The sequence below is a fragment of the Dipodomys spectabilis genome, unplaced genomic scaffold (genome assembly GCF_019054845.1).
Source record: "Dipodomys spectabilis isolate Male_0828 unplaced genomic scaffold, ASM1905484v1 ptg000076l, whole genome shotgun sequence".
NCBI lineage: Eukaryota > Metazoa > Chordata > Mammalia > Rodentia > Heteromyidae > Dipodomys > Dipodomys spectabilis.
In genome coordinates this window covers 9711987-9735083 of record NW_024870753.1, presented here as the reverse complement: position 1 = coordinate 9735083, position 23097 = coordinate 9711987, and the positions used below count along the sequence as shown (strand labels likewise).

Genomic DNA, 23097 nt, shown 5'->3' with positions numbered 1-23097 from the left:
ACATCCCAAGCTTCATTTTTGGTCAGTGTTGAGCTCAGTTCACATGAAACATAGCAATAATTTCAGAGAAGCTCATATTCTAACAGAAGTCAAATAAAGCAATTAAAAATTCAGATTCAGTTGATAAAACTAAATTCGTAGATGACAATGAATTATCCTGGCTTATTCAAGTATGTTATAATAAATGATTAGACAGTAATCCCCTTAAGATCTGTAGCATAATTATCCAATTCGTGGCCCATGGAAATTGAACCCCAGTGCATTGGTCTGTGGGCACTGGAGTTGTGAGGAGTTCCTGTGGCAGCCTGTGTCACTGCTCGAATATTTATTTTCTCTCCTATCTCTTCCATAATGTGGCAACTGTGGAGCCATTCTGCAAAACCTTGTGATGGATTGGGCCATCCACTTGGTGCTCAGAGATCTACACTTCTGAACAACGAAGTATTTTCTCTGTGTGCTACACCTTTCACTCTGGGAGACAGTCCAGGGTTACAGTGTAATAAACACACATCCAGCACACCACAGCGGGCTTGAGATGTATTTTATGAGTAACTAGTCACATGAAAGTCTATGGGAACAAATGCCTGATTTTGCATAATAATTACATCCAGGCCTCGTAGTTTCACGTCACGAGTGTGAGATGAATGCACTCACCTTCTTTCTGCCTGAAAATTCCCAGTATCAAACTTGTTTTGCCCCTTGCAAATGATTCTCAGGCTGGTATTGGGAATCACTGGTACCCCCGAGTTCTGCAACCTTCATCGCTGAGAACTCAAAGAGAACTCAAGGTTCTCTTTGAAGCTGGTTTGCATCACAGGTCAACATTTCAAAGCACATGGTTTTCGTGTATGCTTATTTAGCTTCTGGGTAGTGGATATCTTCCTTTTCCCAGCCATCTGGGCTATGAAGTGTTCCAAGTTTAAATTCATTGGGTACTAAATATTATGAGGGCAACACTCTCCAAGGATTGTCATTCCCCCAGAACCAAGCTCCAGGGAGAATGAACCACCTTGCTGACATTTCCCCAATTGGCTCATTATCCTTCAGCAGGTCCTGTTTAAAATTGTCCTCATCCAAGATACTGTTTATATGTTGTTATCGCCTATGAGTAAGAGCTCTTTTTCCACATTCCCTGATCCCATACTTTGTAGTGTAATGCTGCATGTTTAATAAGTGTCGCGATTATTTACAGCTTATATATTCCAAAAGGGTGAATTAGCTATTTTAGAGATTATATTTTCATATTGTTTACAAACACAATTAGGTAAGAAAGCCAGACACAAAAAAGTATGGAGACAATCCAGGGATATTGAACAAATATATTTATTCGCTGATTCCATGTAAGTGAGTCTTCTCCCCAAACAGCTACATCCATAAAAATAGAGGGAGTCGCCTTTAGAGAATATTCATGGTGTCAGAATGACATGGCGTACCCCGTGTAGAAGGACTCAGGCGTCCAGGAGAGGCCATGTCCTCCAGGTGTTCAAACCTGTGAGTCCAGTCCTGCTACTAAAACTTTTCTTCCCACTACCAAGTAAGTCCCTGGAGTGGATGACTAACAGGCATCCATTGCTGCCTCTGTCCCATTGTGTTAGGAAACAACCTAAATTCATAAATTTCTTTCCTTTTTGTGGTACTTAGGACAGAGGTACATTACCAGTCCACTTTTTGAGTACATTCTTCAGATAGAGTCTTATGCTCTGTGTGTTGGTATGGAACCTCTTCTCACCACTTTCCGAGAACCATGCATGAACCTACACCTGGCTTAAGAAAATTATGCTTTTTCCATTTCCTCTTAACTCAGGAACAAGACAAGGATGCCCACTCTCTCCACTTCTCTTCAATCTAGTATTAGAATGCCTAGCTACAGCAATAAGACAAGATGCAGACATAAAGGGGATCCAAATAGGGAAAGAAGAAATAAAACTCTCCCTCTTTGCAGATGACATGATCTTGTATTTAAAGAATCCCATAGACTCCACTCCCAAATTACTCAAGCTGATTCAAAACTTCGGCAAAGTAGCAGGTTATAAAATTAACCCCCAAAAATCAATGGCTTTTCTGTATGCCAACAATGAGAAAAGTGTGGCTGAAATTAGGAAAGCAACTCCATTTGTAATAGCCCCACAAAAAATAAAATACCTAGGAATTAACTTAACTAAAGAAGTGAAGGACCTCTATGATGAAAACTTTAAAATCTTGAAAAAGGAAATCAACACAGAACTTAAAAAATGGCAAAACCTCCCATGCTCCTGGATTGGAAAGATTAACATCGTGAAAATGGCAATACTTCCCAAGGCTATCTACAAATTCAACGCAATACCTATCAAAATTCCACCCTCATTCTTCAAGGAAATAGAAGAGGCAATCCAAAAATTCATATGGAACAATAAAAGACCCCGAATAGCAAAAACGCTCCTGAATGGAAAGAACACTGCTGGAGGAATATCAATACCAAACTTCAAACTCTACTATAAAGCCATAGTAATCAAAACAGCTTGGTATTGGCATAAGAACAGACCTCAGGACCAATGGAATAGAATTGAAAACCCAGAAATGAACCCACAGACCTATAGCCATCTAATCTTCGATAAGGGAGCTAAAACAATAGAATGGAAGAAAGACAACCTCTTCAGTAAATGGTGCTGGCAAAATTGGTTAACTACATGTAGAACACTTAAGCTAGATCCTTATATATCACCCTGCACCAGAATCAACTCCAAATGGATCAAAGACCTTGAACTCAAAGCAGACACTCTGAAAACATTACAGGATGGAATAGGAGAAACCCTAGGTCTCCTTGGCTCAGGCCGAAATTTTCTGAATAGAGACCTGGAAACACAACAAATCAAAGAAAGGTTGGACAAATGGGATTGCATAAAGTTGCAGAGCTTCTGCAGGGCAAATGACATAGCTAGCAAGATCAATAGAAAGCCCACGGATTGGGAGAAGATCTTTACTAGCCATACAACGGACAAGGGTCTCATATCTAAAATATACTTGGAACTCAAAAAATTAAACCCCCCAACAACAAATCCTCAAAGAAACAACTGCCCAATAAATAAGTGGGCGAAAGACTTAAAGAGAAACTTCTCTGAAGAAGAAAGAAGGATGGCCAATAGACACATGAAGAAATGTTCAACATCCCTAGCCATAAAAGAAATGCAAATCAAAACAACATTGAGATATCACCTCACTCCAGTGAGAACGGCAAAAATCAAGAACTCTAACAACAACAGATGCTGGAGGGGATGTGGACAGAAAGGAACCTTAATTCATTGTTGGTGGGAATGTAAACTTGTTCAACCACTTTGGAAAGCAGTATGGAGGTTCCTCAAAAGACTCCACATAGAGCTCCCCTATGACCCAGCAATCCCACTTTTGGGCATTTACCCTAATGTTTACAAACAAGACCACACTAAAGCTACCAGCACAACTATGTTTATTGCAGCATTATTTACCATAGCTAAGATATGGAACCAACCCAGATGCCCCTCAGTAGATGAATGGATCAAGAAAATGTGGTATATATACACAATGGAATTCTATGCCTCCATCAGAAAGAATGACATTGCCCCATTTGTTAGGAAATGGAAAAACTTGGAAAAAATTATATTAAGTGAAGTAAGCCAGGCCCAAAGAAACGTAGGTCCCATGGTTTCCCTTATTTGTAATATCTAGTATATGTATGAGTCAAGCGGAAAAGGTCAGATAATGTGATGTCAGGAAAATGAACCCTTAGATGTGTATTTTAATGTTTTTTTCTTTCATGCATGTGTTTCTAACACATTTATAAGATTATCTCTTTGTTGCTTTGTATGTCCCTCCCCCACAGTATAACCCTTGCTTTCACTATATTTGATGTCAGTATAACTTGTGGAAGAGATGGGGAAAAACCAGTTGTTTAAGGATACAGGTGGACCTGTTGCAACAATGAGAAGTACAAGTTGTCATGTCCAAAACGAACTTTACAATGTTGGGGGGGGGGGGGGCTGGGGGGAGGGAGGAAGGAGAAGGATTGGGATTAGGGGGGGAGGGGGGAGGCTGGGAAGGGATGTGAAGGATAAACAAAGGAGGAGGCTGCAATGCTTGGTAAGAAATGTACACATTATCCTGCCCATGTAACTGTAACTCCTCTGTACAGTATGTTCACAAATAAAATTAAATTAAATTAAAAAAAAAAAAAAAATTAAAAAAAAAAAAAAAAAAAAAAAAAGAAAATTATGCTTTTTAACTTTATCTTTGTGCCACTCACGGAGCTTGAACTCAAAGCCTGGGTGCTATCCCTTAGTTGTTTTTTTTTCACTGTTTAATTAAGTTTTTTATTGTGAAAATACTGTACAGAGGGGTTACAGCTACAAGATCAAGGTCATGTGTACATCTCTTATCCAGCATTGTTGCGTCCGTCTTTGTTTTTCCCGTACTATCCCTTCCCTCCCACCTCCTCACCTACACCCCCCCACACCCCACCTAAATTGTAAAGTTCGTTTTTCAACATAGTGTCTTGTACAACTCATTGTTGCAATGGGTCCACCTGTATCCCTATTTAAACAATTTGTTTTTTCCTTCCCCTCCCCAAATTATACCAACATCAAATACAGTGAAAACAGGATATACCATGGGGGAGGGACGTACAAAGCAACAAAAAAAATCACATGGTACCATATAAATATGTTAGAAACAATAGCAAGGAAGAAAAAACCACTTGTGTCCCTATCTTGGAGTTCATTTTGCTTAACATCATCTTATCTGACCTTTTTCTGCTTGTCCCAGACATATGCTAGTTATTGCAAATAAGGGAAACCAGGGCTGGGAAGGTGGCTTAGTGGTAGAGCGCTTGCCTTGCATGCATGAGGCCTTGGGTTCAATTCCTCAGCACCACATAAGCAGAAAAAGCCAGAAGTGGCGCTGTGTCTCAAGTGGTAGAATGCTAGCCTTGAGGTGAAGAGCTGAGGGACAGCGCCCAGGCCCAGAGTTCAGGCCCACCACTAGACTAAAAAATAAATAAATAAATAAATAAGGGAAACCACGTATCCCTTAGTTTTTGCACTCATAGTTTTCCACTCTACCACCTGAGTCATAGCTCTGCTTTTGGCTTTTTGCTGGTTATGTGGAGATAAAGGTCTCACAGACTTCCCTGCCTGAGGCTGGCTTTGAATCTCCATCCTCAGATCGCAGCCTCCTGAGTTGCTAGGACTACAGGTGTGAGCCCCTGGTGCCCAGGTCACATTACTCCTTTTCATCAGAAATGTTTCTTTTCAATAAACTTATATAAAGCCGCCTTGACATCCTTGTTCCTCAGGCTGTAGATCAAGGGGTTCAGCATGGGAATAATGATGGTGTAAAACACAGAGGACACCTTCCCTTGGTCCATGTTGCTGACTGAGGATGGCTGCAGGTACATGAAGGCCGTAGAACCATAGAAGATGGCAACCGCGGAGAGGTGGGAGCTGCAGGTGCTGAAGGCCTTGGACCTGCCCGAGGTGGAGCGGATGCGGAGGATGCTGGCGATGATGAAGATGTAGGAGCTAAGGGTAGTCAGGCTTGGAGTGACGATATTAAATGCACAGAAGCTCATCCCTACAACCTGGTTGATAAACGTGCTAGAGCAGGCGCTCTCCAGTAACGGGTAGAGGTCACAGAAGTAATGGTTTATTATACCATTACAGAAGTTCAGCCTGAGCAGGCAAACTGTGTGGGCTGTGGAGCCAATCAAACTCAAGCCATAAACCCCAACGACCATCCAGAAACAGACCTGAGAAGACATGGTGGCATTGTAGAGCAAGGGTTACAGATGGCCGCGTAGCGGTCGTAGGCCATGGCAGACAGCATGTGGCACTCAGCGACAATGAAAAAACAGAAGGCGTAGAGCTGAGCCATGCACTCCGCATAGGAGATGGTGTTCTCTGTCACGAAGCTCACCAGCATTTTGGGGGTGATGACGGTAGACTGACAGAAGTCAATGAAGGAGAGACTGCTGAGGAGATAGTACATGGGGGTGTGCAGGTTAGAACTGAGCGCGATCAGCGCGATCATGCCCAGGTTCCCCAACACCGTGAGCAGGTAGATCCCCAGGAAGAGGAGGAAGAGGGGCAGCTGGAGCTCTGGCTTCTCCGTTAGCCCACAGAGGAGAAACTCGGTCACTGGTGAGTGATTTCCCTTTGCTCTTTCCTCTGGGAAGACCATGTCCGAAGAGGGGAGAAATTGCAACACAGCCATTGATGATTCTGTCATTCAGTGAGCTACCGACGGCTTCCGCCTGTCCCTTCAGCCAGGTGCCTCTGGCTCTCTATGATCTCTTCACCTGCATCAGCAGTCAAAACCTTGGAGCCTCATCTGTGGTGGAATACATAACAAAAGCAAGAGATGTATCCTACAGGAACATATCCAGCCAGCATTTGTTTTAGGTCACCAATGACCTGTCTTTCCGCTTTACTTGTCTCCCACCATGTTATGCCCATAAATACACATCCCCCTCACAAAGGCTCCATTTTTCTATTGTCCTGCCGTGGTGTCTCAGACAGTAGTGTGGGGCTCTGACTCACTCCACCTCCCCCTGAGACTGGTTCTGACCCGATGTCTTCCTTCCTAAGTCCTCTTCTGCCATGTCATCCCATCTCTGTGTCCTGAAACCCTGGTAGAAAATTCCCAAACAAATTGCCCTCCATCAGGGGCTCAACCTCCTCTGCCTGAATAAATTCCTAATGAATAAATTATAAGGAAAATGTTGTTGCTTTCTACAAGGAAAATGTGTTGGTTGGTTATTCCTTAAAAATTAATTGGGGGAAGGATTAAAATGCAAAGACTGCATATGTAACATACAATGTGATCAATGTGGCCATTCACAAATGTTCACGGTCACAGGAGCATTATCAAGGTATTCGATATTTTTATTGCTTTCCTAAATTCTTTATGCTACTTTGTATTTTGTAATTGTTTTGTTTGGGATACTTTGGGGTGGTAAGAAAACTTAATATAAAACTCACCATCTGAAATTTTGATATTCACACTATGACATTGTTAGCACAAAACACTATGCTTTACAGAGAATCATTAGGTCTTGTTTCATAACGTAAATAGAGTCTTTGAATATCTGTTCACTGTCTCCTCTACTTCTCAACTGCCGGTAACCATTGCTGCCTTGTCTAACTCCGAGACTCACTTATAGAAACATCTTATAGGGCTGGGAAGGTGGCTCAGTGATGAGTGCTTGCCTTGAATGCCTGAGGCCCTGGGTTCGATTCCTCAGCACCACATAAGCAAAAAGAAAAAAGCCGGAAGTGGCACTGTGGCTCAAGTGGTAGAGTGCTAGCTTTGAGCTTAAGAGCTGAGGGACAGTGCCCAGGCCCAGAGTTCAAGCCTCACAACTGGACCAAAAAAAAAAGAAAAAAGAAACATCTCATAAATGATCTCGCACAGCCTTAATTTTCTGTGACTGTCTCTGAAAGGGCAATGTTGCCTCTGAAGAGTAAACATTAGAAGGCTCGCAGAAGGAAGCAGTGACAACTCAGAATTATCATTATACTGCAAAATCACAACCAGAATTTTGCTTCATTAGATTTTTAAAGTAGATTTTAATAGAATGAGAGAATGGGAAATTGACTGGCAGTGACATATGTCATTGTAGCCACTTGAGACATTAAGACCTGCAGATTGCTGATCTGAACAGAAAATCTGCAAGACTCTATGTCCAGTTAACCAGCAAAATGCCAGGCTGAGGTAGTAGACCACAGATGTAAGAAAGAAAACTAATAAGAGAGCGAGACTCTGAGTTCAAGTTCTGGTACTGGCACCCACAAACACAAGAATGAGATAGTCCTGAATTATCCTGAAGTTAGTAACTGCTAAATTGCTAAATCTCTCTTAGGTGTCTTAGGGACACAACATATTTATGTTTTATAGATTAAAAACAAGTGGTATATCATATAACATGAATCAGGTAACATCGAAACCCCCATTGTAAGTGTGAAACTTTAAGTTGCTATTCTTTGCCTCTTCACACTTTTTCTTATTTTGGTAATAGCATTCTGTCAGTAACTGCAAGACATTACGGTGACAGCAGTAGGAAGTGGCCGTTCTTACATGATAATAATAATAATTCAAAGAGATCTTCTTAGGCTGGCAGTGTGTTAGGGTACTAAAGATGATTTAATAAGGATAAGCAAAAACTTAGCAGCGTCTTCAGGATAGAGTTGAATAATTTCGAACCTGAGCACTTTCAAATGTGAAAATCTAGAAAGGCATGCAGCAGAATAGATACTGAGGTAAACGGCAGGAGTGGATGGGCAGAATTCAAATGAGGTCAATAGAGACTTTTAAAAAGAAGAAAAAAATTTGTTTTCTTCCTTTGTGGCTCAGTAACTGTCACATGACATGTACTTTTTTTAAAATTACAGAATGGCACCTGAGCTAGAACTTATTACCATTCAACAGACTATTAACACATTTAATAATGGAATTCCAGTTAGTAGACAAGTGTCTGTACCCATGAATGTAATTTATATGTTAAATGCAGCAAGCTCTTAATTCTGCTGTAATTGCTACGGTTGCTTACACCACATTTTCTTCCTCACTAAATCACAGATTCAGTTGACTAATTTGAACAGTGCTTTCTATGTGGCAGGCCTCAACACAAGTATATGAAGTATTTGTTAGAAGAACTGAAGACAGCGGACGATTACAGATGACTGCGCAGAGCGCTGAGATTACCCGACTTGAAGTGATTACGCAGAGCTGTGGGCTGGAAGTCTGCACTGCCGAGGGCCAGGCTCATCACAACCATGGGAAACTGGCTTTAGGCTCACATTGATTGAGAATGAAAATGAGACCTGTGATCTCAGATGACATTGAAAGACTGCAGTAGGTGAGTCAAAAAAAAGAAAAAGTAAACCCTCAGACATACCCCTGTTCTTCCCAGAACGTTCAGTGTTGAGTGCTCTGCTTCTCTACTGTGAACATGGGAGACAGTGATCCTCAAAACTATCCTCTGGAAACCAATGTTGATCTCCGAGGGAGCGAGGGCCCACAGACTTGTGTCCATCGTGAAAGCTTGCATGCGACAGTTTATGCGTGCAGCAGGTAAAGAGACTGCTCGGGGATGAGATAATGGCCTCCCGCTGGAACGCTGTCCCCAGTGCGGACTCCGTGAGGAGGGACACCATTACAAGTCCCCAGGCTTATGTATCTCAGGGCTGCACTTTATCACACTGGCCTGATGAATGATTTCTGTTCAGTTATGGATTTTTTTAACACGTTGTGAAAGATAACGTCAGGTCTCTAGTGAGTTTAATAACAGCACATTGTAAAATTGAAAATTTTAGGAAGTTTTTTAGACGTACACTAAAGGAAATGATGAAGGTGGTTTCCCAAAAGGGGTGGGGGACTAGAAAAGTGGAGACAGAAATCTTTGTAAGATTTGAAAGATTTTGTTTCCATGTATTTAGTTGATTCCAAAAGTATTTTTAACTTGAGGCTTGAATGAAAAAAGATTTCACTGAGCTCTCTTGTTACTTCAAAGATTTTTCTAAGACTCTGAGGAATTCCTGAAAATGGGGTGGGGAGGAAGATGGGGGGACTTTTCCTTCTAAAATTAAAAAGGAAATGCTGAGGACACATGAAAACATATACCACATAGATTATTTTCATAATAAACTACTAGCAAGTAAAATTATATTTCATCTAATATAATTTTGTTACGCGAATCAGTTAAAAATGATATTGAGATAATATTTGCAATGAAAATGTCCTTAATATATTTTAGAATAGTTTTACTTTTTCTTAAAGCTTGGATTTTTTTTAGTATAAATTGTGTCTACAGCTAAATTCTGCCCTTTTTGTTTAAAGTTTAAGGATACCTATACTATAAAAATTTAACCGCATGGAAATGCTCATCATCAACAATTATTAAATTTTAGAATTGAAATATACATGTGGTAGTGGTGCATATAACCCTACTTACTCGGGAGGCTGAGATCTGAGAGTGGCAGTTTGAAGTCAGAATAAACCACGAGACTCTCTATGTCCAAAAGAGCTAGCAAAATAAAGCCAGAAGTGGAGCTGTGGATCAAGAGGTAGAGCACCACCCTTGAGTGGAAAAGTCAAGTGAGAGCAGAAGGCCCTGATTTCAAAGCCATGGTACTGGCACAAGAAAACAAAATAAAGAAAGAAATATGCAAGCAAGATTTTTTTTTATCAAGCACTTGACAATTTATCGTTCTCAAGCATAGATCAGTAGTAAAGCACACAGGAGAACGTGCGTGAGCGTGTTTTGTGAGATGAAGCAGAGGTGAACATGATGACAGCCTGGCGTGCTGCGAATGGGAGAAGAAACACATGGGGCTGACATCGAGAGGATCTGTGGAGTTTGGAAGACACGATGGAGGTTCAAACGGAGACACAACCACAATGAAGAGAGGGCGTGGAGGGGCAGGATCATTGCCGCGACATGGGATTCGCTGCCACACACAACCATACGCGCTGTATTTTCACTGCACGCATTGCTTCATGTGTTCACACAAGTGATGTCCAAAGCCTATGGGAATTTCACAGGCCAGCCACAGGCGATAAGACACTGATTCACCACCAGATCGGATCATGACAACCTACTAGAACGTTATCACTCAAGAAACGATCAGAAATTCCCTTTCCCTGTGGGCTCCCCCTTTTTGAATATCACTACACGGTGTGAGGGATAAACATAAAACACTATCCTTGCTGGACTGTGGGTTGAAAGCAAGGTCGTGAGAGATAAAGTTAGAGCTCTAGGGAGCTTATCAACAATCAATTTAAAATTTCAAAACATTTTAGGACCTACACTAAAGCAATCATCTTAAGGTGATTATTCACAAGTGGAAAAATTAGAAAGTAGAGACAACCATTTGTTTATTAATGGTCATGTGGAAAATTGCCAAAAAAAATCTACCTTTTAAAATTGTAAAAGGCAAGAACTTCCTAACAAAATACCTCAGGAACATCAGGAGACAGATAGTTCACCAGTGTTGATTCAAATCTTAAAATGAAGTGAAAAACACAAAGCCGTTGTGAAGAAGCTGACAGTTCTTGTTAGTACCAAGGAGCCTTTCTTGGCAGAAACAGTAACAGAGAAGACATCTTTGTATTTGGAGACAAAGCGGAGGAGAGCTCCCTTCTGTCTTTGCACCCATCACATCTCTCTTATTGTCTAATTTTTAGTTCCCCACACCTCTTGCATATCTCAAATCCTTCAATTATTTTACAGTTTTTTTTTTAGAATTGTGTGCTAACACACACATAAGAAAGCCAGACAGCAAACTTCGAAGACTATCAAATGATGTTGAACAAATGTATTTATTTTCATTTAATGTGAATAGCTCTGGCCTTGAAAGAGATGTGTTCAAACATCAGAAAGTATCAACCTTGTAGTTTACTTTGAAACATGTCAGAGGCATTCAGAGGCGAGACAGTTTCCCACAAGCCGCTGACTCTGGGCCTCCCAGGAAAACGCGGTCCCAGGGTCTGAAGCTGGGAATTCAGTCCTGTCTTTGGCATTGTGTCCGCAGCAGTCCAGGCATGGCAGGCTCCTGCCCATGCTAGATCAAGCATCTCAGTCTGAGTCCTCGTCAAACCTCTGGAAATCGTACTTTTTTTCATTATGAAAACAAAATGCTAATTTTTTATAGAAAACTACTTTTTTCCCAGTAATTTCTTTAGGGCAATTTTGACATCCTTGTTCCTCAGGCTGTAGATCAAGGGGTTCAGCATGGGGATAATGATGGTGTAAAACACAGAGGACACCTTCCCTTGGTCCCTGGAGCTGACTGAGGATGGCTGCAGGTACATGAAGGCTAGAGTGCCGAAGAAGACAAGCACAGCGGAGATGTGGGAGCTGCAGGTGCTGAAGGCCTTGGACCTGCCCTGGGCGGAGCGGATGCGGAGGATGCCGGCGATGATGAAGATGTAGGAGCCCAGGATGGTGAGGCTGGGGACGATGATATTAAACGCACTGAAGCACAGGACCACTACCTCATTGACAAACGCGCTGGAGCAGGAGAGCTCCAGCAATGGGAAAAGATCACAGAAGTAATGGTTTATTACGTCTGCCTGGCAGAAATTCAGTCTTAGCATGAAGACTGTGTGGGCCGTGGCACCAATCAACCCCACGCTGTACACGCCAGCCACCATCCAAACGCAGACTCCATGGGACATGGTGGCATTGTAGAGCAAGGGCTTACAGATGGCCACGTAGCGGTCGTAGGCCATGGCAGACAGCATGTGGCACTCGGCTATTGCAAAAACACACAAGAAGTAGAGCTGAGCCATGCACTCCGGGTAGGAGATGGTGTTCTCTGCCACGAAGCTCGCCAGCATTTTGGGGGTGATGACGGTGGACTGGCCCACATCAATGAAGGAGAGACTGCTGAGGAGATAGTACATGGGGGTGTGCAGGTGAGAACTGAGCGCGATCAGCGCGATCATGCCCAGGTTCCCCAGCACCGTGAGCACGTAGATCCCCAGGAAGAGGAGGAAGAGGGGCAGCTGGAGCTCTGGCTTCTCCGTTAGCCCTGCCAGGACGAACTCAGTCACTGCAGAGTGGTTTCCTGGGGCCATTTCCTTTGATAATTGTATGTAAGGAAAGAAGAACGTTTATGAGGCACTTATTGTCCTGAATGGTAATGAAATGTGAAATGTCTCTTAAGCCTTTTAGTCCACTTCTCACAACTCCTAAATCTTATTTATTTCAGCAATCAAAGACCTTGAGATCCTGCCAGCATGTTCTCTCATATAGAGAGAACTTGATTTGTGACCTGTTTAGGAAGAGCTACCATTATTTGTATTTAGTCCCTTCAACCCCACATTCAACTCCAGGATCATCTGAGCGAGTACACTGGGCACTTTGCCTTCATTCTAGTATTCTCTTCTAGGTCAAGCAAACTGATTTTGTAGTAAAATAATAACATCCACAAGATACCCACAGTCAGTCTCACACTTAGTGCTGAAACATATAGGCTATGTTGCAATACTTAATATTATGTCTATTAAATTCTAAACCTTGCACTAATGTGTTATAACTAACAGCACTATCTGTGCCTTCAGAAATGACTTGTCCAATATTTCTACACCCATTTATTGTCCCTCACCTCATCTCTGCAGGTGACGATTGCTGTATTTTCTATCTCTGGACTTGTTGTACATACCTCATTCATCTCTGTTTGTGCTGAGAGAGACTATAAAAAGGGATTCCGAGATTTAAAGTCCAGGGTTCAGGCTCACTTCTCCATCTTCCTGGAGACATCGCGGAGGGGTATTGTCCTCTCCTTTGCTCAGAAGGCAAAACTGACATGGAGTTGGGTCACTCATCCTGCTCCCTCATGAAGTGGGTGCTCACCTCTGCCCGCCCCTCTGCACACGTCGGCTGATATGATGGCGTTCTACGCAGGACAGGCGATGAGAGACTAGGTGGGAACAGAGGGCAGTAATGAAATCTCAGGAGAATCTTTTCCGAAAACAATTAGAACTTCCCACTTCCCCACTGGTTCTCAAGGGCTGATAATAGTGCCGCTCCTGTGCCTGCCTTCCTGTTAGATTGTACGTTAGAAACACGCAAACATGAGAGGCAATGTGAAGTCCAGTGACACACCACTTTTAAAACTCAGCATTTCTGGATTTTTTTTTACAAGGCTGATGCTAAAGAAATAAAGAAATGACTATCAATAATTTCTGTAGAGTTGCGTGGGTATTCTCTCTGGTACACTGAGCACCATCACCCACCCTCCAGGGCAGGGCTGCTTGTCCTGACCTTTGACCTGGCTAGGGAGTCATGGGGCTCCTGTGGTCTCCCTCTAAAGAAACATAACCTCAATCTACCCAAGTTTAAACCCATCATCCAGACCGGAGCTATTCAGTAACGTACATGACCAGCATTCCCCAAATCATTGCAAACTAGAAAGATCTAGAACATTCTGACAGCTTAGCGGAAGGTGAGATCTGTGCTGATAGGTCACAGGCCCATGTCTTCATGAAAGTCGCAAGATCACACTTCAACACCTTAGAAAAGAAGAACGTGCATGGGACAGTGAGTGCCTGGGCCAGAACCTATGCTATGGTCCACGGAAGAATTGTTGAAGGCCCCGCAGGGGAGGGAGGTCCACCGCAGTGACTCCTGCACATGGTCCTTCCAGGTAAGAGGAATTGGGTGTATGCCGGAGCGTGTGCTCAGCATACGGAGCGTGTGCTGGGGCAGGCGGGCCATTCTGGTGGAATGAAGTATGAGTGAGAGGTGAATAGGAGGTGAAGTTAGGCGCCAGGACTTCGGTAAATGAAATTATTCTGTACCTTGAAAGGTGGGATACTTTAGACATGAACTTTTTTAACCTTTCTTGTCTGTTCTTATTTTTCAGCTTTTTGGGATTTAAGTAATGCACAATAAACTCCAAATGTTTAATGTGTACTATTTGGTAAGTTTTGATATATATACATAAGTTTTGATATATGCAGATAGATATAATTCTGTCAACTCTGTCAAGGAAATACATGTGTGTGAGTACATTTAACCTGAGATGTACAGCAGATGTATAGAAATTATCCTGCACAAATAAAATGTGTCACCATCTCCCCCCAGGGACTGGGAAACTCCAATTTTTTCCTTTTTTATTGTGAAAATACTGTACAGAGGGGTAACAATTACATGGGCAAGATCATGAGTACATTTCTTATCAAGCATTGTAGCCTCCTCCTTTGTTTCCCCTTGAAACTTCATTTTATGACACAGTATTTTGGCGAATGTACTTCACTTCAAGGTCTGTGTCCTGGAAACGGCAATGTCTTTACATCCGCCAGGGGGCGGTCGAGCACAATCTGCAGAGCGCAGCCGGTAATGCGGAGGCTGTATGACAGATGACAGCATGACGGTGACCCGATGCTCTGTCCCAAGGGAACACAAGAAGGGTTTGGACGCTGTCACGCGGTTCTGCTTATGATAACTTTGGAAACTGAAGATGTCAAACGGTCACTGACCTACATTGCCATGACAACTAGGAAGCCAACAGTAGCTGCTGAAATGTATGCAGTATGTCTGAACACCTGGCTTAGGGCTCCTGACTTAACACCAGATGTAGCCCCTCAGGTGAGCCTGGATGGGTGTAAATGTAAGCTAAAGGGAAGAGGGCCACCACCGGTGCCATCTTCCTACAGAGACATGGCAATGAGAAGATCAGAACCCAGGCGTGATTTGGAGAGACAGAGAAGAGCCTGTGGGCTCATTCTCAAGAAGAAGGTAAGGCAGAGTCGCCATTCCTACTCAAGCTCATTTCCAGCGCTGAAGGCTTTCGTGGAGAGTGCGAGCATTTGCCGCAGGTCATCCGTGGGGTCACTGTGGCCAGCACACAGCTGTCCTTTTGCATTTCACATTCCTTTATAGTGAGGAAGAGACCTGGCTCCATGCTGCCTGCAGACCACGCCCAGTGCTGCTTCCTCCTCTCACATTACGGGAACATGAAGCTCCAAAGCCGAGGAGAGTAGATCCTGTTGCCGGCGCATCTATCAAAGGGAAATTCCACATTCCCTGGCTCTTAGGGTTGCTAGGAATCAAAACATAAATCAACCCTCACAACCAGGACTTGCAAATTTAGTATAAATCTCAGTTTTAAATATGCTACCTAAAACCTACCACCTCCTGTATACTTGCCATTTCTGTATGCCTAACTACAAATTGTGCCTAATTGCAAATCGAACTTGATATAATATTGTGGAGGATTGCTGTTCTCTAAAATTCCACCATCTTGAATGCAGGTGTGGACTAGTTACCAGTACCATCTTTATCGCCAATGACAACATAGCTATAATGGTTGACCAGAGTTTCGGAGTGGTCTCCAAACCTCCTTTGTGTCTTGTTGGAATAGAACATCAGTTTCTTTCCACACTGAGTGCCTTTACAACTTTGTTCCTTCATATAAATCTCTATGTGGATGTGCCAGCTATTTAATTGAGTTAGAAAAAGCTTTGCCATCTCATTTTCTTTGCAGTCATGCTCTCGTTTCAGCCTGCTACTTGTTATTAAGACCTGTTACCCACAAAGGGATTGCAAGCCGGGCAAGGTGCCACACACCTGTAACCCAGCACTGTAGAGGTGGTAGCAAGTAGTCTCATGCATTTTGGGTTTGAAGGTGAAATGCCCTCTCCAGGGTGAAGGGCTAAGAACTTCGTCTGGCAGCTGTAGACTGACTGGATGGTGTGGGCCATTGATGGTGTGGGGGCGATTGAACCCAAAGCTTTGTGCTCACTGGGAAACTGCTTTACCATGAGCACGCCCCTGGCTCTGTCTTTTCTTCTTTACCTGAAAAATAAAGATGGACATCAGACTTGGCTCTAGTGGCTTATTGGGCTTTGTTGGTTTTTATGTTCTGTTCTTAGCATTGAAAGATTGCCTTTTTCCAATGGTCTACAATGTTCACTTCTCTGAACAGCAAATCCTCATGAATGTTTTAGCTGGCTTGTCATCACTCTGAGCCTTCTTCAAGCCCCTGGTCCACTGATTTCCCATCAGTAAATTACTGTCCCTGGAAGTAGTTGAGGTTCTGTTTTACAACACTGGAAATCTCTCCGAGTGTGTTGTCCTGACAAGCTCCACATGTTGCTATAACAACAGACGTCTTCCTCCAAATGGATTTTGCAGAACAAGACAAAATTTCCATTAAAAATCTGCAAGCTTTCTTTTTTGGGGGGTAGGGGGTCCAGTCATGGGGCCTGAACTCTGGGCCTGGATGCTGTCCCTCAGCTCTTCAGCTCAAGGCTAGCACTCTACCACTTGAGCCACAGCACCACTTCCGGCTTTTTTCTTTTTGCTTACGTGGTGCTGAGGAATTGAACCCAGGGCCTCAGGCATGCAAGGCAAGCGCTCTACCACTGAGCCACCTTCCCAGCCCCTCTGCAAGTTTTCTTTAAGTAAACTTAAAAGATAAATATATTTATCTGTGGCTGCCCCTACACCAGACCTCAGTGTACATTTTTTTCTAAGCCACTCAAATTGCCTCTCTTGATTGCTAGACTTGACTCTAGCAGAACATACTTCCAGGTGAAGCATTTTGTTCAAGACAGCTCAAAATAATACTAATAAGATAGGTATGCCAAAACGTCTAAAAGAAACCCCTTTGTACAACTACTTAAGGATATTAATAATAATTTTTCTTTTTTTTTTTTAGGTCCAGGACTGGCACTTGAACTCAGTACCTGCAGCTGCTTTTGCTTACTGGCTAGCTCTCTACCAATGAAGCCACGCCTCCAACCCCAGTTTTTAAAAAGTATTCAAGTAAGTCTAAATATTGGGTAGAGAAAGCCGTGAACAGGATACAACTGTTTGATAAGTGGGCACATTTACTCACATTATAGTTAAGTTTTAATCAGAATCCATAGGTCCCTTAATGGAAGATCACTGGGTGTACCCATTTCTCTGATAGACTGGGCACTGATGGTAAAATATTAGTCTCTGAGCATAACCTATGCAAAGTCCCAAGTTATTTGTGAGTGTATCTCTTTAATATGTGGACCCGAGAGCAGATGGCTGTTCATATCTACTGCCACTTCACCAACCTCCCAGGCTTCTAAATAAAACCAACTAGTCAATATTGAAGAGTTTCACAAAGCACACATAACTTCAAGAGGGCATGTCAGAAAATATCCCCGTGATCATGATTAGAACCGGAGCACACAGTGCTGTTGAGATCTCTCTGTCCTGAGTCAGGAAATGCACGGTACCGAATCAGATTTGCTTTCTGATCTCTTTTGCTCATTATTCAATTCTGCTCCTTACTTCTGTCCTTGCTCATGTGACCTTTTGGATTAAAGGATGTAATCTCACAGTGATGAGAGAAGGGTCTTCCAATAAAGGAAAAGTAGACTTAGATGATATTCCTTTAAATTAGTTCCTTGAATAACCATACAGATGTGTTGCTGGCCTCTTTTTAAAATTCATATAATTGGATGACATTTGGGATGACCTAGGCATGGAAATAATCAACAATCTGCAGAGCAATCAAGGATACAGAGGACAGAGGATGAGAAAAGTGGACAGCAAACAGCGTGAGATGGTGTGATGGGATTTAGGAGGAAAGAACCTTTATCATTATTTATTTGGAAGATGCTGGAAGGAGTTGTTTCAGCCAGATAACAGAGAAGAACGAGGAAGTGAGGATTCTGACCACTGACTGCTGGGGTAAGGTCCTATAAAGAGTCTCGGGGATACAGTCACCGGGTCTGAGATCAGATGGCTGAGGTTTCCGGCACCTTCCGGTGTCATGAGCCTCATGAGTGTGAGCATCCACCTCATCCTGCCGATTCTGAGACTTTCCACTCAAAACACACAGCGCCTCTTTATCTGATTATCTGTGGCTGTTATGAGTTGGAGTTGGGAGCGTGTTTTAAGAGGAACGCTGCATCTTCTTGCAGCTTACCGCTTTGGCCGTCTGGAGGCCCTGACTCCAAGCCTCTGGGTATTGGCTTGCACAGGAACTTTATCACACTTAGCTTCATTTTGGAAAAGCAATAACTTGTGATTCATAAAACTCTGAATGAAAGTAACAAAGCATGACCTTATTTATTCATGTTTGCAAAAAAAATGTATAAGAGATACTATTTGATAAGTTTTAGAACAAAGAAACTAGACTCCTGGTGTGCTCCTCTCCCAGACCTGACAACAAACAGAACCTGCAGGACCTGATCATGTGAAGGTTAGAGGTGGAATATGCATCAAAAATAATCGCCCTTATTATGTTTGATGGACTTTGGAAATTATTTGATCGATGTGTTTTTATTCCTCAGCCGCATTTTCACTGACCTTGCTGCTCACAATCTCATTTCACGAGACCCTGTGAACTCGGTCTGGTCTGTGGCTGACTCACGGGTCCTAGGAGACGGGTCTCCAAAGCAACCGAATGCAGAGCCCAAGGAGAGCACAGGCAGGGCCAGCGAAGGACCCCTCTAAGCCAGACTTTCCTTCTCTTTGGGTCTTGACAGCAGAGCCTATGTCCCCAGCCTGGGTGAAACCAGCGGTGTACAAACCTATTACATCCTTCACCATGCTGAGCGTCATACAGATTCCATAAAGTCCTATCGTGTAATAAAAGAGTGATGTCTCACTTATCAGTGAGGACAGGCCCTGAGAAATGTGTCATTAGATGATTTTGTCATTGTGTCAAGAGTATCATGGCATATGTTTATACAAATTACCTGCATGGTTTACATCAGTTCCTCCATGAGACCTCTTGATATAATTTAAAAACAGAGTACACATGAGATGATAAGGCTGCTATTGATTTAACAATATAGTTTTTTGTTTTTTGTTTTTGTCGGTCGGGGGGGGTCTGAACTCTGGGCCTGGGCGCTGTCCCTCAGCTCTTCAGCTCAAGGCTAGCGCTCTACCACTTGAGCCACAGCGCTACTTCCTCCTCTCTGCTTATGTGGTGCTGAGGAATCGAACCCAGGGCCTCATGCATATGAGGCAAGCATTCTACCACTGAGCCACCTTCCCAGCCCCTAACAATATAGTTTTAAATTAAACCTTCTTATTTCATAGGCAGAACCACCCCCTGAATATAATAATAAAATCTATAGCATAAAACCAAATGCAGTAACATGCACCTGTAATCCTAGTTACTCAGGGGGCTGAGATCTGAAGATTGCAGTCCTAAGCCAGCCTGGGCAAGAAAGTCCATGAGACTCTTATCTCCAAATACCACCAAAAGATTGGAAGTGGAATTGTGGTTCAAGTGATAGAGCACCAGCCTTGAGGAGGAAAAGCTAAGGAACAATGCCCAAACCTTGAGTTCAAGCCCCAGTACTTTCATAATACAAGAAATGAAACAAAGCAAACAAACAAAATAAACCTCTGTAGTATAGTGAATACACAAACCAGTCACCCAAGGATCCACTGCTACAACCCAGTACCGCATGCTGAGTTGTTCTTACAGATAACTGGAAGTGTAGTAGGTTTGTTTATACCCAGATTACCACAAACACGTGAGCGCAAGTGTCTCTCTCATGTTGAAAGGGCTACAAAGCAACTGAGCATCAGGACCTCTTCAGCTCTGTAATGGTCTTATGAGAGCACCTTGCATCCGTGGTCTGCCAGTATTGGAAGCACCATTGCTTGGTGCACAACTGAACAGAGTATATGGTATTTTATAATAAAGAGCTGTACCATATCTAACAAATATACTATTTTTATAAACAAAATCAAATTAGGAAAAGAAAACTGTTGGCATTTTTCTTGTTTTCTTGCCACTCCTGTGCCTTAGCCTCTTATGGATTCTTTTTATTTTTTGTCCCGAATGCCCCAATTTTTTTTTATTCTTCTAAGTTTTCCACTATTTTCATATCCCCCCAACTGATAAAACTTTAAATGTCTGCTACACTGGGCCTGTCTCAACATTTACAGGTAGAACTTGCTTCTCTCATTTGAACCCATTTTATATTTTAACTACGTTCATTTTGTGATGGGTGATGCATAATTTGTTTCATAATTAATAGTTCTTTCTGGTTCATTTTTTTGTTCTCTGAAATTCTTTGTTAGATAGCATGAAACATTTGCTCAATTAATGCAACAAGTTAATTAAAATTGATAGAATCTACTTAGATCTGGGATCCAGACTCCAAATTTTGTACCTTAATTCATATCAATATAAATTGCATTAATTATATTAATTTAATTGCAATGAAATTATAGTTAGGAACTATTTACAGTGGTCATTTCAGAGTTCTAGTTCTAAGCTCAACGTTTCTTTTATACTGATTAAGAACTAGGAATAAGGAATAATTTCTGTTGTACTTCTGCTGGCTTTTGGGGTGATCTGACTTAAATGTGTTTCTTGAGTTTGGCCACAGTTGGATTCCAAGTGGCGTGGCATAGTTCTATAAATAACACAGTTGGCAGTGGCTGAGGGCCAGCCGCGCAGAAACCGTTTACCAGGAGATGGGCAGCGTCATACTGCAAATAGCTAACAGCGTTCAACTATGCCCAGGCTCCTGGCTGGAATGAAGGGGAGAATTAAAGATGGAAGTGGTAAGCAAAGATCCACAGAAGTGCCCAGTGCCTCTCCCTGGAAAGCTTCCGTCTATGTGGTAGATAAGCTCCAAATTGCTGCAAAATCTTGTTCCAGAACACATAAGATTCATAGATTTAAATACATTTCCTTGACAGAACTATACTTTTTTCTTATTTCTTTCTGTGTTTTCTATGAATATTGCTTGCCCTGTTGATTCATTGCACATAAAATAATTGCTTTACATGACATTGTCAACCCTGTGCATCTCTATCTACTTACATCTAAAAGGACATAAGCATCTATTGCTCTGAGCCCCCCCACACCCTTTTTTTGTGGTCCTGGGGCTAAAATTCAGCACCTAGAGTTAAAATTCAGGCATTGTCCCCTGAGCTTTTTTTTCCTCAAAGCTAGGTGTCTCTACCATTTGAGCCACAGCCATTACTCTGCTTTGGCATAGATTTTTTCATTCATTTTGCACCCTAAAGGATTTCTACTGTGTTTTGCTAAAACAATAGAGTCCAATATATTGTGTCTTATTCAAATAATTGTTATTCTCAGCGATTATATTATGCATAAGCCAGTATGAGCACATGCGCATCTTTTCATATATTTAAAGTATATATTCCTTTGTGCCATGAAAATACCTAGGAGTATAAACTGCATGTAGCCAGGGAGTCAGAACAGGAGAGCTGGGTGTGGGATATCGCATGTCTCAGCCTTGTGGCTGATGGAAAGAACCAGCAAGTCTCTTGTTCATTCAAACCATGAGGGTCGTCATGGTTGGTAAGTTAAGCCTTCTGCATTCCATCCTGAAATTCACCAATCTCAAATTGCTCACGCGGGCCCTGTGGCTCAGGTTTTAATTCTTGTTCTTCGCCATGTGCTGGGCAAAGCCACTTCTGAACCCTGAAATATGATCGCCAGATGCCAGTGGCATTGCTGCACGGTGAGCGCATCCTGCACACAGCACAGAGCTGCGGGAGCCAAGGCCTTCCCAAGGCTCCGTGTCCACCTTTGTAATTCCCCATTACCACTACCAATTGCATTGTAACTGGCGAGTGCGATTTTTATCACTAGCTCGGATATGAAGAGACATAGGGAGGCTGGGAAGTATGAGTGTTTTAGGAAGAATCAACTTCAGTAAAGCTGTTCACAAGCAGGCAAACGGGCAGAGCCTCAGGCTCCTGTGAGGTCACATTCATGGTTAGCTTTCCCTGAGCTGCAATTGCAGAGAGAGCCATGAGGCATAAACACTTGAATAAACTTTTTTTTTTTTGCATTGCTCAGGCCAATTTTCCCTGTCTTATTAACCGATGCTGCCCCATGACACAACCCACAAATAAGGACCAAAAATGAGAGGGAAAAAAATTCGAAGTTGTAATGAGCTTGAGAGGCATCTCGCAGGAGTGATACCACTGAGATTAATTAATGTGAAAAGTTTTCTTCTCTGTGGATCCCTGTGGGAGCTATGGTAAGTTGATGTAAGTGGTTCGCATTTTTGTAAATATGTTTCTTATTAAGATCCTTCCATTATCTAATTTAAGAAAGAAGCACTATTATCTGAGTTTCAACAAATGATGATGATTGGGCTTGGGAATAGCAGGACCACGTGATTAGTTTTGAACAAGTTGCCTAATCCAATTTTCCCATCTGTAAGATAGAGATAATATCAATTAGTCTGTGCTTCCTAGTCTTATTATGAGAGTTAAGTAGATGAGACTACGAAGGACTAAACACAGTACTCAACTCATGTCAAATACTAGAAATCTTAGCTGATCACAGCAAAACTTTTATACTCTCTTGGTATCTCAAAGATGGCCTAGTGGTTAGCCTTACTGTTTCCTCTTCTATCTGCAGTTATAATTTGAGTCTGAGTTTGTGCATCTAACTGAAACCCCGTCCAATCGAATATGACCTTTAATCTTATAGCTATGCTATTGTTGACAAGTTCTTAACTTCCAGTGGTTATTACAAGTTAGGAAGGTTGTCACTTCTGATGTTTCCTGAGAATGTCAGTCAGTTTAAAACAGGCTCATGTTCTCTACTATTTTTTCTTACCTTGTCATTATGTTTTGCCTACAATTTG

General features: G+C 42.4%; 1 protein-coding gene and 1 pseudogene across 1 annotated transcript; both read right to left on the bottom strand.

Annotated features, from left to right (window-relative positions):
* Positions 1-5242: 5242 nt before the first annotated feature.
* Positions 5243-6156, bottom strand: LOC122110342 (annotated as a pseudogene).
* A 5505-nt stretch (positions 6157-11661) lies between these two features.
* Positions 11662-12591, bottom strand: LOC122110272 (olfactory receptor 150-like). The gene has a single exon (XM_042682779.1). It carries the CDS (start codon positions 12583-12585, stop codon positions 11662-11664), a length of 924 nt encoding a protein of 307 aa, XP_042538713.1. The 5' UTR covers positions 12586-12591.
* Between the last annotated feature and the right edge of the window lie 10506 nt (positions 12592-23097).

Coding starts and splice junctions, on each gene's coding strand:
- LOC122110272 (XM_042682779.1), bottom strand. CDS start 12,585: ATGGCCCCAGGAAACCACTCTGCAGTGACTGAGTTCGTCCTGGCAGGG.